The sequence below is a fragment of the Pezoporus occidentalis genome, unplaced genomic scaffold, assembly GCF_034315485.1.
Source record: "Pezoporus occidentalis ecotype Australia unplaced genomic scaffold, CSIRO_AGI_Poc_V1 ctg14, whole genome shotgun sequence".
Classification (NCBI taxonomy): domain Eukaryota; kingdom Metazoa; phylum Chordata; class Aves; order Psittaciformes; family Psittacidae; genus Pezoporus; species Pezoporus occidentalis.
In genome coordinates this window covers 3,600,457-3,616,328 of record NW_026913209.1, presented here as the reverse complement: position 1 = coordinate 3,616,328, position 15,872 = coordinate 3,600,457, and the positions used below count along the sequence as shown (strand labels likewise).

At 41.4% G+C, this 15,872-nt stretch overlaps 1 protein-coding gene across 1 annotated transcript; it reads right to left on the bottom strand.

Moving 5' to 3' along the window:
• Nucleotides 1–5,659: 5,659 nt before the first annotated feature.
• CAV2 (caveolin 2) lies at nucleotides 5,660–14,208 on the bottom strand. Its single transcript, XM_062609609.1, has 3 exons — nucleotides 13,995–14,208; nucleotides 13,670–13,857; nucleotides 5,660–7,205 (listed from the first exon to the last, which is right to left on the bottom strand). The coding sequence occupies exons 1-3, from the start codon at nucleotides 14,142–14,144 to the stop codon at nucleotides 7,055–7,057; spliced, it is 489 nt and encodes a 162-aa protein (XP_062465593.1). The 5' UTR covers nucleotides 14,145–14,208; the 3' UTR covers nucleotides 5,660–7,054.
• Nucleotides 14,209–15,872: the final 1,664 nt, after the last annotated feature.

The window sequence follows — 15,872 nt, the reverse complement described above, 5'->3', positions numbered from 1 at the left end:
AAGACGAGATGGAGACGAGGGAGCAATGAGGGGATGGAAAACTTCAGTGGTATTTCACGGCCAGAGCGAGCAAGGAGTTTGTAGGGCTCCCCCCGCCCCCCTCCCGGCATTGACAGTAGTTTACATACAGTCATCGCTGCCCCAGGAACAATTGTGGAAACTTGGACATCCTTGGGATGAAGAAAAAGCGATTTTTCCCAACTGGTTCATTTCAAAACTATGCAAATATTTAACAGTTCTGCACTTTAGCTGTGTTATATTTTTTACCGGGAGGAGACTGACCCATGCATATCTGCCATGAGTATTAACCCCTGGGATTAAGATTTAAAGAGGAGTGGTGGGACACTGACGTTTTGCTACACGCTGTTCTCAAATTCCTTTGGAAACTAAGGGGCATATGTTGGTGTAAAAGCTATAAGGATTCATCATTGTATTCAAGATGGTTCATGTTGGCACTATACATCTATAAACTATGAATTATATTTTGCCCTATTTTTCTTTTTTTGGTGTTTGCAACCATCATTTTTCTGTTAGGAAATGGGACGATGGTGAAAGATTTATAACATTAAAAGAAAAATAGTGACCTTAGTGTTATGCCACTGAGCAAAGAATTGCAGCAACAGAAGTAAAAAATTCTTAACTGCGGTGTATTTGGCTTTGGCAATTCAACAGAGAAATGACCTCGAAAAAGTCAGTGACTAAGATGGATGTAGGCTCCACAGATGTAAATAACTGCACCTGCTGAAAATGCAGTCCACATGGGTATGTGTTACTGATTTGGTCATGAGTTAGCAATGAACTTTCTTGAAGAGTTTATATTGCTGATAAACTTTAGAACAAACGCTTTGGGTGGATGTTTTCCAATTTTCCAAGTTAGTTGTAATTTTTAAAAATACTTTTTTTTCATTGTTGCAATAATTCACTAAGGCCATCATTAAAGTATCTTCATCTGTCTGTACATTTGAGTGTGTACGCAGTCAAATGGGTATATTGAAAGATTTAGTCTCTGCAATTTTTCAACCCATCTGAAAAAAACCCACAAGACAGTTGTTTGTTTCTATACTTAGGAAAGTTTTGCAATTAGCCAGTACCCTGCACATGAATCAGAAGATTTTGATCCATCAGTATTACTGCTTTTCTTAATGTGACTACAAAAAAGAAAGAGGTATATTTGTTAATTTGAAATGCTGATTTGGCCCTGAAATGTGGTTTCTGCAGAACCACAGTCCCCTTTAAAAGCAATTTCTGAATCACACAACACCGCTGTGGCTAGAAGAATATTGGAAGCTGGTGGAATTTATAAACTTTGTGAGGTGAATTCCGGAATAGGCTGCATACGAACTAAAATGAGCCATCACATCTAGTGAACCTTAGCAGTGCTCACCTCAGCTTGAATACCATGACAACAGCCTACAGAGAAAATGCCATGGATACTACTAAGTTGTAAGGTTGAGGAAGTGACTTCTGCAGAGATGGACAGGGATAGAACTGTGGCCCATTGCCTCCAGCACTGCTGTATGTGATATGCAATCAAATTTAACAGCCAGGAGCTCAGCATGGATGTGTGCAGGAGTTCTGCAAGGAGCTCCCATTGCGTACAGAAGAAGAGTGTAGCTCAGCAGGAAAGAACCTGGTAAAGGCTTGCAGGAATCTTCTGAAAGTGCAAAGGTTCTGATCCTCTTCTTAGCTATTGTGGACGCATTATCCAGGGGTGGCCTAAAATTGACAGGGGTTATAGACACACAGGCGGGCCTTGAAAATGCCACCCAAACTGTCGCCTCATTGAGCTTTGCTGTGTCTTTTGAAGCCCAGGTCAGCTGTTGAACAGGACTACCTACTACCTTGGCTGGCCACCTCACTGCCTTTCTTCCTCCATCACACCAGCCTTAGGCATGTCACGCCTAATTTTAACAAGTTCTTATAGCTCCAATGTCTTGCTTTAACTGAACTTTCAAACTTCTGGATTACCTTAATTGAGAACTTGCTCTAAACATGGAGCAAAGTGTGTGCAAATTATGAGCTGTTCTTTCCATTCTGAGCAGAGGAAAGGTTTTGGTAAGGGTAGGAAACAGTGCAAGGGGAAAAAAAAAAAAGAAAGAAAAAAAAACCCTGATTGGACAAAGTTCTTCAAAAAACTGTCAGAAAATGAGTCATGAAACTGAACTGAATGTGCGTGACTGCTCACTGAGTGTCTTTGTGTGGTATCAAACACTCCCTCTCCTTCCACTCCTTACTCCTCCTCCCCACTTTTTTTCCAAGCTTGTGTAATTATTCCTATTATGGTATTAGCAATACTTCTGATATATTCCAATGTCAGCGAGATCAGAATCAGTCCTGGGAAACTGTATTCTTTATGTATGGTTTCAACAGCAGCGAGGGTGTCAAGACACAAGACACTGTCAGCAAGCAGCCTGCCTTATGTAGAGCATTTAAGAACCTCTTAGAAGAGGAAGATCGTTGCATTTTTTTTAGTGGCTTCTGTTCAACTGCTTAACTGCCTTGTTTTATGTGCATTTTTGGATGTTTTGCTGGATGAAAGCCTGAGCTGCCAGAACTGCTGATAGTGAGCTGTTATCAGCAATGCTGCTGTCATCACCTGCTTCATGGTAACAAGCATTGGGACAGGTTTAACATGCAGGCCACTGTTTTGCTCATTCCATTGTTTGCAGACAGTGGCCATCCTGTCTCCAGTCTCTGGAAGATTTCTGTATTTTAAATTATAAGTCACTGGATCAGGACTTTTCTGCTGAGGTGGGTGCCCCTCACTACCACTATGTATAGGGCTGCACTTTTATGTATGCATTTGTTATTTGGCCTGTTTGTTCCCTGTATCAAAGGAGTTATAACAGGAGAAATGGTGAGATCCCTTCACATTCCTTCCTCCTCACAACCTCTAGCTAGGAGTGATTTCCTTTTACATGGAAGCACTGCTACCATAAAACATTTCACAATAGCCTTGAGGGCTAGAAGTAATCCAACACCTGATAGACCCAAAATAAATTTTTCCCTTTCTGAGGTGTGTTAACATATTTGTCTTACTCCTGGGAAAGCTTATTTTGGGAAGCACCTTATTCTGCTGATGTGCAGTAGGTGTACTTTAAGGGGTCCAAGGCATTCTCTCTGCTTGCATCTTAGCCCAGTCTGGGTTTCTGTCTGGGCTTAGATGCAAGTAAGATGCCAAGTTGCCCAAATAAGGGTAGTTCTGGGCATGACTGAAATAAAAGTGTAGGTACTGAGGGAATGTTATGTGAAAGGGAGGTACCTTCTCAGTTTAGGCATGTTCCTGTTTGGGTGGCAGCTGGGCAGGGTTTACAATTTTGGATGTCAATGCCTGACTCCCAGTCCTTTGCTAGGTGTGTACATCATTTATTAGAGCTAGTCCCTGTAGGTCTTGTTCAAGATAGCTAGTAATTGCCTTGGCTGGAGTGGTAAATAGATTGAAAGCTTTAATCCTGCCAGACATTGTGCAAATCAAGACACATTTTCTCAACTCTTTTCAGTATTATTAGCTCTTCATACATCTTATAGAAATATCAGAGTGTGAGAACTAGTCTTATTAATGGGACTTAAATACCCACTCCTTGAGGCTTATGTATGATCATAGGATCAAATTCCCTGATAAATACTGAGGGGGGGCATGAACACTGGTCCATGTCAACACTTTTCTGAACCATTCTGCCAGTTCTAGCACATTATTAGCTCTTCATACATCTTATAGAAATATCAGAGTGTGAGAACTAGTCTTATTAATGGGACTTAAATACCCACTCCTTGAGGCTTATGTATGATCATAGGATCATAGAACCATCTAGGAAAAGATCTTTAAGATTAAATCCATTAAACTATGCCTATGAGGGCCTCATCTACAAGGTTTTTGAACACGGCCAGGGATGGTGATTCCCAATGCCTCATCACCCTCCTGTTGAAGAAATTTTTCCTAGTATCCAGTCTAAACCTCCCATGGCACAGTTTGAGGCTGTTACCTCTTGTCTTATTGCTTGTTATCTGGGAGATCAGCCAGGCTTTTATCCTCATTAACTCTACCATGATGATGGAAAGTCTACCGTTGTTAAGAGCCAAAACATTTTCCCCATTCCACAGAGAAGATGTATCAAAGTACATGACCTGAATCAGGTGTAAATTTTTCTATATTTGTTGCAGACAAAGAGACTAAGTTTCTGTATTCCCTTCTTGGCTAAATCCTCATGTGCAAGTTGCTGTTAAGGGATCAGCTGGGATAATTTGTCTACATAACAAATGCACTGCAGAAGAACTCCAGGAACCTACACTACATTGAATATTACAGTTCAGTGCCAGTGCCCATTCAGTCCCTGTTGTCCAACAATGCTGTAAGCTATTGACAGTATCAGCTGTGGCAGAGCTTTGGGATGTCTGTCAGAACTGTCAAATCCATAAAATCCAGAGCATACTGGCCAGCCAAGGCTGCCTGAGGCAGATTCACATCGAAGCACTGGAGAGTCTGTATATATTCATGCTTTCTTTAACTCCTTTCATGGATGAAGTGTATTTGCCAAGCATCTTATATTTTACTATAAGCCTAACAGTACATTTGGTAACTCTTACAGTAAGAGCACTTAGAATTAGCACTTATCCAGAGAAAGATACTGCTATAAATCATGTAAGAAAATAACAGGTTTAATTACTTAATTACAAGCTTGCTCAAGTCCTGTAACAGCTAGAGAAATGGTGAAAAGAACTAATTAATGACATGCCTAAATCACAATAAGACCAAGATTTGTCTGTGGTATAGCCAGATGATTTCAGTAAGCTACTTAAGGATGCATATATCCAGGAGTCCATGACCTAACCGATACATTTTTCTCTAGGGAATGGCCTCATTCTCAAAGTTCGGACCCAGACTTGAGTTCCCTCAAAGCTTTTATAGGGCTCCTTTTAGACACAGGAACTAGTACTGATTATTTTCCTTTTTTTTTTTTTTTTTTTAAATGAATTTACCACAGGGATATTGTTTACCATGCAAAATATCTTTGTAAAAATTCTTGGACTTTGTAAAAGAAAATAACTCTCAAAAGAGTTCAAGCCTAGCCTGACCAATTTTTATTTTCAAAAGAGATATTTCCATTTTTAACATAAGAAAGGTATCTTGCAGAACACATCTGAACAACAAGCTAACTTCTTGTAGAATAAAAAAATTCCAGACAAGTTTCCATGGGCAGTAATCATTAAGATCCATTTTCAAAAGCCATATGAATCCCTCTCTAAATGACACGAATGGCAAAAATATTTTTCACATATGTTAACAGATGTTCCTAGTGTACAAAGAATACACAGGGTCAGCTAGCTTCTGTAGGCCAACAAACAAGAAAAGGAAAGTTCTGCAGCTCACCTGTAAAGGAAGCTTGTGCCCATAAAAAGAATTAAGCATTTTTTTTAATGTAGCCAAAATTCTGCAGAGACACCTGTTTTAGAGAAAGCAACCGTTCTGTATGGGCTTAATAACAGAGATACATCATTTTCTACTATAAATATGTTAAATGTAGTTGATAACAATGGAACGCTATTGATGCTCATCCTTTACCCTTTTCCATATTTTGGAAGAACCGCATAGTATTCCATGCTGTTCACTATTTATCTAAACAGCTTTTTAAAAAGCTGAGAAATATGAAAAAAGATGAAGTTTAAAATGGGAAAAAGCTGACTTTTTATTATTTTATTATATAGTTCTTTTTTGATATGAAATCTGTGACATCATTTTAGGAAATAACATTCTGAATCATACAAATATTTTACAATTGCAACTTACCATCTGTATTTAAAGAAAACAGCAGCCTAAGCCCATCAGAAGGCTAATGTAATTTTCATGTACCTCTGCATACATTCTGTTATTCTGGTTTACAAAGTCATATTAAGTGCAGAAGGAAGAAGGGCTTTTTTTAGCGGTTAGGCTTTGAAGGAGTAAATAAGTAACATGCGGAATCAAGTCAATAGGTGAGGAGAATTAGACAAGGATACCAATTACACTCACTTGCCTTCTACAAGAGCTTGCTACTTAGTTAAAGTGCTAGCATAGTGTCTTTAATTTTAAATATCACAATGTTCACACAGATAATACACAGAAATAGGCAGGGTTGCATTTACTACACCCCATTTTTAATAAAAAAACATTTCTCATAAACAGATATTTCCAACTCTTTTGCAAGGTCTTGTATGAAAACACTTATAATCTTTGCTTTTACACACAATCATATATAATAATTACACTAGAATTGCACGGCAGCACTTAAAAATCTACATAATTTAGAAACAGAAATTTTAGTTATCTAAAGTAATTTTTTGCAGTGTCTCACTCCTGCTTCCTAATAAGTTGGTTAGAATTAAAATACTATAGAAATAGTGCTTTAAAGAAAACTATCAAGTGCCATTTACAAAGGTACAAAATATACAGCAAGTTAACTTCTCACAAAATAAATATACAGATTAGCTGATGCCCCAAATCATTAGCTAACACCTTATTTTAAAGGATAAACTTCTAGGGAGCTTTTCCCTCTGGTACAGGAGAATTATACAACAGTTCCTCTTCCTGTATGTTTATGCAATGAATCATGATCATTTTAACTGCTGACAATAAAGGACTGGGTTTATCATTCTGCATAGTGAGTGGTAGAACTGCACTGAAGTCAGTGTGAACCCTTAGAGATTACTTTTGCTTAAGGTACCACAGCCTACTCAATGAAATTTTTATAGTAATAATGCAAATCACTATCACTGTGGTGGCTGTTAAACCTTCACAAGAATCCTCCTGTCATCTAGCAACTAACGTACCATTAAAATAAAGTGTTGCCAACATACTCCATGATTGCTCTGTTGTTAAAATAGTGAGTTATGAAAACTGCCTACTTATTCTTAAACTGATCTCCCTGATAATAAATGAGTTTTAGGAAAAATAGCATGTTCCCGCTTAAACCAGCCATTATAATTTATCAGTTTGGAATGAATGGTAAGTGCTTGTATGTTAGGTTAGCAAAGAGGTATAAAACCAGCTACAATTACAGCACTGTTGCACCCCTCATGTTTACTCTTGGTCCAGGCGTATATTAACCATGGCAAAGCATCGGCCTAAGCTTTGAAAGAATGGTCTGATGAAAACATCTGTCAGGCTCTTCCATATGGTTTGCATTGAAGGCAAGAGCATGAGACACGTTTTCACGAAAGGCACCACAATCCTGTAAAAGAGAAAATGGAAGATTTAATGATTGTTTCTGTTACAGCATGGAGAAATCAGAATAACCAAGCACAAGTATGAGAACACATGGAAGAAGTGATTTTCTAACTCTAAATCTCTAAACAAGTTGGTTTTACACTCTTGCACTCATTCTCCATCAATTTCGCTTACTCACAGCCTTACACCTGCACATGCAGAAGCACCGTGATGCAGGCGGTCCTCTAGGCAGGATCACTTGTGTGCAACCCAAGGGACAGGAGAAGTCAGCTTTCTTGTCATCATGTCTCTGCTTCCTAATTGGCAATGCTAAGCTAATTTGTGGACATGCCTGTTACTGAGGTGAACTTTTGCTATCCTCTCCCTGATGCTGGAAGGGCTGGTGTATGTGATATGTGGCAACCTTGCTGCCATCCTGCTGTGTCTGAAGAGCAGAGTCATCCCCTAGGGATTCATTTGCCCCCTGAATGTGGGTCGTTGGGCTTGACAGAAACACCATGTTCTCTCCAGTTTGATTGACTGGGAACAGTGCTCTTTACAATCTGTTCTTGCTCTGCTCTCTCTTCTGGTGTTTCTTGTATTCACCTCTTTCACCCACCCAAATGTATAGGCACATCACCATTCTCATCTCATTCCTACAGCCTAACTTGGCTGTTAACAACTTGCTACAATAAAACAGGAACAGCAAAGCAGTATCTGGTTACATTGGACTGCTGTAGCACAGAGATATGCCAAACCTCAGAAAAATGGAATCCTTGAGGATCCTGTAAAGATTTTCATTTGTGGGTAAGAAACTAACCTAGAGTGAGGTCAAAACTCCTGGCCAGGGAAAGACCTTTTTATTTGCTCAGGGTGCATATTTGAAAGTATTGTGCCTTCACCTCCTAACACTGGTAAGCATCTGGGGATGCTCTCCATATGTCCCAATTCCAAAGTAAAGTCATCAGTGGTAGCTTAAGCCAGGCATACCAACAACAGAGGCAAGGCAGAAGTGCACATATGGGCTGCTGAGAAGGGCCAGTGAATACATGGTAACTTATGGATACACGATAACTTATGATGCTATTTTAAGTTACTCTCCTTTCTTAATCATTTACTGGCCAAAACCTTGTGTCATTTTACTAAGCTGGATGTTCTTACTTAGGTGCAGATACATTAAATGCGTAAATAACTTATGTAATACTGAAGTGGTACTAGAGCAAGGTTTAAAAAAAGAAAAATCTGTGCCATATATAACACATTTATTTCCTAAATTAGGTAGAAGAACCTATAGATTCTCTTGATAAAGAATAAACTCTGTTCTAGTTTGCTGTTGCATTCCAAATTTAAGATTCAAGTCTTGCATCCACATAAGCCCATTGTAGAACTCTCACTGACTTTGGTTGGATGACAAGAAATACTTAATTTACTATTTCATCATAGGTATGGAAAAAATATACAGGTATTGTGTATTTATAATGAGTACTGCTCAGAATAACAAAGTAAAAAACCAACAAACAAACAATAAACCAAAGCCAAACTGACACATTTTTAAAAAGTTGGAGCTTAGAAATGTAAAAGTTAAAATAAATTATTTATTTTCAGTGTTTATTTAACCAGATTCTCAGCTTTTATCATACAATGCAAGCCATATACTAGTGTGTCTATGTTGCACTCTAAACTAGCCCAGACAGATTTAAACAAGAATAGTTTTTCTAAAACCTTCTGTTCTTTTGTCTCTGCTGAAACAGCTAGTAAAAGACACACTATATAGAACTGTGAGTGCTGCTGGAATAATGTGTCCCTAGTTTTAAACTGACCCCTGTAAATTATGCACTTTACAACCTACCTATAGTATCACTGCATATAGAATAGATAATTTCTAGAGAATAAAAGTAGGGCTTCAGCTGTTAGAATAAAAAAAGATATTTCTCCAAGCAACACAGGGAAAACACCAGAAATGACTACTCAGCTTGTGTTGACTTCATCCCTTTTCCATTTTGGTTAGTTTAGAAAGGCTATGTCACTGCTCCTTTCCTGCCATCTAAAATAAATTTGGCTTTCATTTTTTTTAAATCCAACTGATCTGGAGAGGAGCAGAAAAGCTGACATTTCTGGTGGACCTTATGTTGACAGGATCACACGAAATACAAACTAAACAAATACCGCAGTATGCAGAAGTTTCACAGAAAGATGCAGTGAATCACCAGGATGCCATTAGGAAGGGCTGGAAAAGCAGTGATCATATCACCCGCAACTGCTGTAGAGATCACTCAGACAGTACCAGAACTCAGTATCTTTTGATAATGTTAAATACAATAAATATTAAATGTTTTGGTAATGTTTTATAAACATTGCCAATTTTATGGCAAATGCATATGAAAACCAATGTACACTAGTTCGGTAGGAGGACATGTGAGATATGCTAGCAAACAAAGCTAATTAATGTAAACAACTTTCAACTTTAAAGTCAGTCTAACTAAATAACAATTACTCAAACACCTTTCCTCAGAGAAGGAAACCCTTTACACATAGAGAGCAGTAAAAGGTATTTTCTAACTTTTAAAACATGTGAGTGTGGCTATATAGGTATCTACATGTGTATATGTATGCATCCTGCTCGTTCTGCATTTCCACATCATCAGGGTACGATGTGCCTTCTGTGGAATGACCAGGCACACTTAGAAACACAAATAACCAAGGACCACTAAAAGCTATGTATTGTTTTTGTGACCTGTCAAGTAAACATTAACATATACATTCTTTACGCAGAATGCTGTGAGTTTACCCCAATCTGCACTTGTATTCACAGAGATACTAACAGCTTGCTTAAGTGATGTCTAACAGTGGAAGTTGGCATATCCCAAGGATATCAACACTGACTGCAATATTTACACTAGTAATGTCATCACACAATGCAGCATTGGGAAGAAAATTAAAGCTCTGTTGAATATGGCATCTAAGCTGAAGCACAGACAAGATATTTCAACTAGCTATATGACCTCTCATTGAATCTTGCTATGTATAAATATCATAAAATACACATCCTTTCACTGAGTAGAAGGAATCCCTTCTTTTGGGAACTGTTGAACTGAAAAGTGCAAATTACCCCAGTTTTTCCATCTATCCTATTTTCTTTCTGCTCAAGACATGACATCTACAAAATTATACCCATCAACCTTTTTCACTTTTGCTCACATTACTTTTTTGCTGCTAATCTCCAAGGGATATATACCGGACATGAAAGAAGAGGCTTCAAGGCAACACCAGATCATAGGGTGGGTCTTCATGGCATAGCTATATTGTCATTTCTTTTGATTTCAGACAGCCATCAGGGAGATGGTTTTGGGGTTGAGTATGATAACAATAAGTTATATAAACAGAGTTGTGGAGAAAGAAGTGAGGGATGATACAAGTCCATATTTACTTTGCATGTAAGTCCCTGGCTGCATCTGAGCGCTGGGAATGGAAGCTCAAGCCAACAGGAGCTCCGAGCACCTGCTGCTCCAGCTGATGACAAGAGCATAATCCTGCTCGACTCCTTGTGCTTTAGACCCCATCTCAGATCCAAGACTTGAGTTAAGGATCCACAAATGAACCATTCTTAGCACACATATGCAACATACCAGAAGACTATTCAGACAGGACTACAAAAAAGCATATATGATATTCAAGTGTTAATTTCCAAGAGGTGGCAAACATGTGGCTTGGAACATCAAGGATAAGTCTCTGATCTATAATAAATATAATGAGTTTGCATGTGTTGCCTGGAAAACCACTAGTGTTCTGCTCATGATCAAAAATCAGTAACAGCCTCAACCTAAGGAAATCTTTAAAAGCTTGCTAATATTCACAGAAAGATGTTAAAACTCAGTGTGACAAATTCTGCCATTTATAGTCTGTGGTGAGAATGACAGTCATCAGTAAAGGAGAAGAAATGTGGAGAAGTACCCTTCCTTGAACAGGCTTGTATATAGGTCACCAACTTGCTAGCTGGCACAGTTTCAGCCCATTATTATCTTTTATCAGCTAGTACAATGCTCGATTCTGTCTCAAGCAGACAGTTTGAGAACAGGAAAAGGATATGTCCCATCTTTATAGATAAAAATGTAAGTTAAAGTGAATTATTACATATTTCTCACTCAGCTTTCTTTCTGCTTTCCGTAAAGTCTCACACATTTGCTTCCTTCTTCAGCCACCTTTTTGCTGGTGGAAGGCAACACTTACTATCAGGTCTGAGAGGGGCAATTCATGAGGTGCCCTTGATGCATGAGGAATGGATTTTTAGCATCCTGACAAAACCACAATGACATGTGTGACAATCAACAGGGCTTTGTGCCTGAGCAGTTCCAAAAGTTGCTGCAACATGTTTGAATTTAGCCTCAGGAAAGGCTCCCCTAACGAAGATAGATATCATCATCTCATTGGTTTGGATGCTGAAAATGAGGCACGGTGACTCTGATGAGACCTCCTACAGGCAACCATGTGGGAGGGTGTGCCCAGGGTTTTCCCATGACATTTCAACAGCTGAAGACAAGAGTTATAATGGAAATCCCTTCCTCTCACCCACAAAACAAGGAGTTACTATTTTTTTCAGACCCAGTGGGGCTACATGGGAGTCAGTACCATGTGTTTTGGGTCTCTACACCTGCACTGCTCATATGCTACCCTCTCAAATGCAGAAACTTTGAACTCCTTACACCAAGAAGTCTGGAACATGGAAAGCTGCAGAGAAGATGACTTAGTCTCAGTGTTTTCCACCTTTGTGTTGGAACAAATCTGATTTGTGGCTGTGGGAAAATGAGGCAGTGCTGGCTCTGGATGGTAGCCCTGGATGAGCTCCAAGGGGGGCAGGTAATGCTACCAATTTATGTGATGCTTTCACACTCATCCCAGGCATAAGGAAGATCAAAATGAAAGATCTGTAGCGACAGCGAACATAGGGAAAGAAAAGTAGTTGCTGGGGAAGCAAGTGTGTTCACAGAAAGTCAAAGGAAACTTTTCAAATGAAGTGCCACATGCGGACAGTCCTATTTCAGATATACTGAGAACCCACTGTTCTTGAGAGAGTCACTAGGGACAACTTGCATAAATAGAAACTGACCCCAGAGTCCTGGCTCAGTGAAACTCATGTCCACACATCCACACTGTAAAATCCATATACCAGATCATACCGAAGCACAAAAACTTATTACAGTCTTAATAAATCTGGCATTGATTAATTCTTCCACAGATATCTCACTACTGGAAGTCGATATGGTCATCGTACCTTTTTGCAGTCACACAGTACTCACAGCGCAGTGACAGCTCCAGACTTGAAAGTCTAGGCATGCTATACAGTGTTCATAATTTAGGGACCAGAGAAGTAGCATGTAAGCAGCTCTAAACTTCATTGCAACTCTTCTGGGTGAGATGCCTACTCAATGTTTCTAAATTTGAGTTAATTGGGTTTTGAAGTGGCTCATGGCAATGTCATCAACCCGAACTTCCATTCCACTTTTGAAAACAGAAATCTGCACCTTTGAGATTGCAACCAACAGCTCAGATAACCAATGTATTCCTATTGACTTGAGATTTTTTTCCTAGTTCCTGGATTGTATTTTGTTTTCCTTAAAAACTTCTTGATGATTCCAAGTCAAATGAGACTTTGGCCAAAACCCATGTATATGGAAAATCCTGGTTTGCAGGAATGGCTTTGATAATATGCATTCATCCCTTCCTCTGCAGCCTGCTGGATTTGCAGTTCTTTCCTTAACATCATTATTTTCCCTGCCTTTCTTCCTTTTCCATGATCATCTGCCTTTCTTGTCTCCAGGTATTCTTCCCTAATATTTTGCCAGTATATTCTGTTTCAAACATATAAGGTTTTTTGTGACTTGGAGTACCAGTATATTTGCCTATGAAGCTGGGCCATGGCCGCTTTCCTGTGCTTAGCAGGGCTTTGCTTATGTGGAAGTGCTTTGGGGCACTGCACCTAGAGATGGCCATGTATTAGATGCAAGGCAGTGACAGTAGATTTTGTGGTAATAGCGAAGAAAGAGTGAGTTGGGCTCTCAAAAGCTTACTTTAGTCTGTGAGGAAAAAATGGAAGAGGTAACCATACTGAGAAGGTGGCAGTAACGCTTCTGCCCAAGACTTTCATTTCAAATAAACACGTTTTAACAACTTCTGTACTCCAGTTTGAAAAGAACAAGCAATCGCTATTACTAGTCCAGAAGCCAGCTGAGTCTGGAATGCATTGTGTAGATGCTATTCGAAGTAAAGAAGGCTCTCTGCTCGAAGGAGCTTCCACAGACATGACAGACCAAAAGCACAGCAGGGAACTGAATCACAGTGAAAACACTGTTGTCATTTCTCTCCCTTTAAAACCAAAGCAGACAACGTAAGCAGATCTGACTACTGGCTGTAAAGGCGGTGATCAACAGCTAGGAGTAATGCTGCTGGGCCGTCTGCAGAGCCCACCCACCACGAGCAACAGAACGCACTTACCAGATGTGCAGGCAGCTGAGCGCCGCAAAGACGATCCCCACAACCAGGGCCAGGGGTATGGCAAGGACCAGGGTCAGGAGCTTGTAGATCACGTACTTGCTGAGCTCAAAGAGAGCGTGGCTGCAGATCCAGACTTTGTCGAAGGAGTGCGTTAGCTCTGGCTCCGCGATCACGTCCTCGAAGCCCAGCTGGAACGACAGCAGCCAGGCCGTTACGCGGAGCTGGGGCTAGGGGAGACTGGGGGCACTCCGCCCACCGCCCCGGCCCGTCGCGTCGCGGCCCGTCCCGCCCCGCCGCCCCGGGCTGGGTCCCCGCGCCCGCACACCTGGAGGTGGGAGTTCATCCCATGGGGGTCGCGGTCCAGCTCGTCCTCCGCGCCCTTCTCCGCCTCCGACAGCGCGGGGCCGCCGCTTCGCGGGAAGTTGTCGTCGTCCATGAAGATGCGGGTGTCCACCTTCTCCGTCTCCAGCCCCATGGCGCTGCCCGCCGCTCCGTGGCTCCCGGCCCGGCCCTGCCCTGCCCCGGCCGTTGCCGCGGCACCCGCCGCTCCGCCGGGCTGGGGCGGAGCGGGGCTGCCCGGGACACGCCCCGCGTGACGGGCCGTGCCGGGGCCGGGAGCAAGAAGGAGAAGATCCCCAGGAGCGGGCAGTGAGGGGTCCTCCGCCCGCAGCGCCGGCCTGCAGCACAGCCGCCCCTCGGCTCGGTGGCCGCTCTATGGATCGGCACCTCCGCCCGTTGGGAGCCGCCAGACCTGCTCGGCTTCCCCGTTCAGCTCAGATCCGCGGCCAGCAGGCCCTGCGCTGCCCTCGCCGCGGCCAGCAGGCCCTGCGCTGCCCTCGCCGCGGCCTCACGCATGACTGAAATTTGTAGGAGCAAGCGTTTGTGGCGTTGCGACTACAGGCAGATAGGGAAAAAAGTAGAGGCGAATGTGCATTAGGCCGTATGGGGTCATGTCTGCTGCCTTCTCTGCAGTTGTAAGGGATAAATGAAAAAAAAGGGGGAGGAAAGGTGTGCTGCCGCTGCCCATCAAAGTTACCACATCCAGCCCTACCAGCCTGTACCCTCCAACATTACTTGTACCATGCTCCCTCCCTAAGCTGCTTAATCGCTGCCGTGATAAAACATTGCATCCGTCATTACAAGGTATTGTCATGCCCTCCTTGGGTTTTAGCTTCAAATTATTTCCTTTTTTCATTTAAGAACGTGTCTTAAACCTAAGAGTGATCTATATAAAAGTGAGCAAATTGCTGTAGTGACTGCTGAAAGTATTTGATAATATCGATATACACCATGAGCTCATGAGCTGTCAGGAGTAAATTCATGCCGCATTCAATGCCATGATCATCTGTCACTCAGAGAAGTGGTATTACTAATCAATGATCCATTGTTTAATTTGAAGGAAGCTACTACTGATAACTTTCGTTTTCATCACTGCATTAAATTAAGGATAGCTTTAAACTTTGAGAAGCTCACAGGAAAGTGATATAAAAATAAGTACACAAGGTTTGCGTAGGAAATCACTTAATACAATGCTCTGGACCGCACTGCATTGTTCTTGACCGGATAACTTCTGCAAAAAAGCTTTTCATCTATGTGTAACTCGTGTTGATGCCTTTTTCTCCCATGCTGATGAGTTTAGTGGTACTGGTGTCACGTAAATGGTTTGGATCCAGCACTGTAGCTGTGGCTCATTAAAAGGCTGCAAATACAAGTTTACAATAGGTTCAAATGCAAGCAAAGAAACAGCTTGATGACTCAAGGCATACTTAACGAGCTGCATTTCTGCTCTCCCTTCCACCTTCCCCCCCACCAATTCCTCTTTGTCCCATGAGTGGGAGGAATAAAAAGGCCCATTGACAGACCTGAGGTCCCGACTCAGCTTTCAGGGTGCTTCTGTTCAGCAACTCTTGTTTTTCAGTCTATCCATATGGGGAGCTGAGTGAAGCCTAAAGGCAATCAGACAACTTCTGGTAGTTACTTGAGTCAGACACAGAAATTTGGGTTTGGTTCTGCTGAAAAGCAAGGTAGGAACAACCAGCAGAGAATCCCAAACTAGCCCCTTGGCTACTGAACTCTGACCATGCTGGTTTATATCAACTGCTTTCTACCTTCCCCCTCACTAGAGGCATGGATCAGGGTGCATGTGTACAACCAGGGAGCTGCTTTTGAAAAGCTCTTTCCCAACACTGGACACTTATAATCT

Excerpts from the sequence above, each read along its gene's own strand:
- CAV2 (XM_062609609.1), bottom strand. The coding sequence starts at position 14,144 with ATGGGGCTGGAGACGGAGAAGGTGGACACCCGCATCTTCATGGACGAC. Across the intron at positions 13,858-13,994 it reads GGATGAACTCCCACCTCCAG|CTGGGCTTCGAGGACGTGAT; the intron begins GTGTGCGGGCGC and ends CTGTCGTTCCAG. Across the intron at positions 7,206-13,669 it reads CTCAGCTGCCTGCACATCTG|GATTGTGGTGCCTTTCGTGA; the intron begins GTAAGTGCGTTC and ends TCTCTTTTACAG.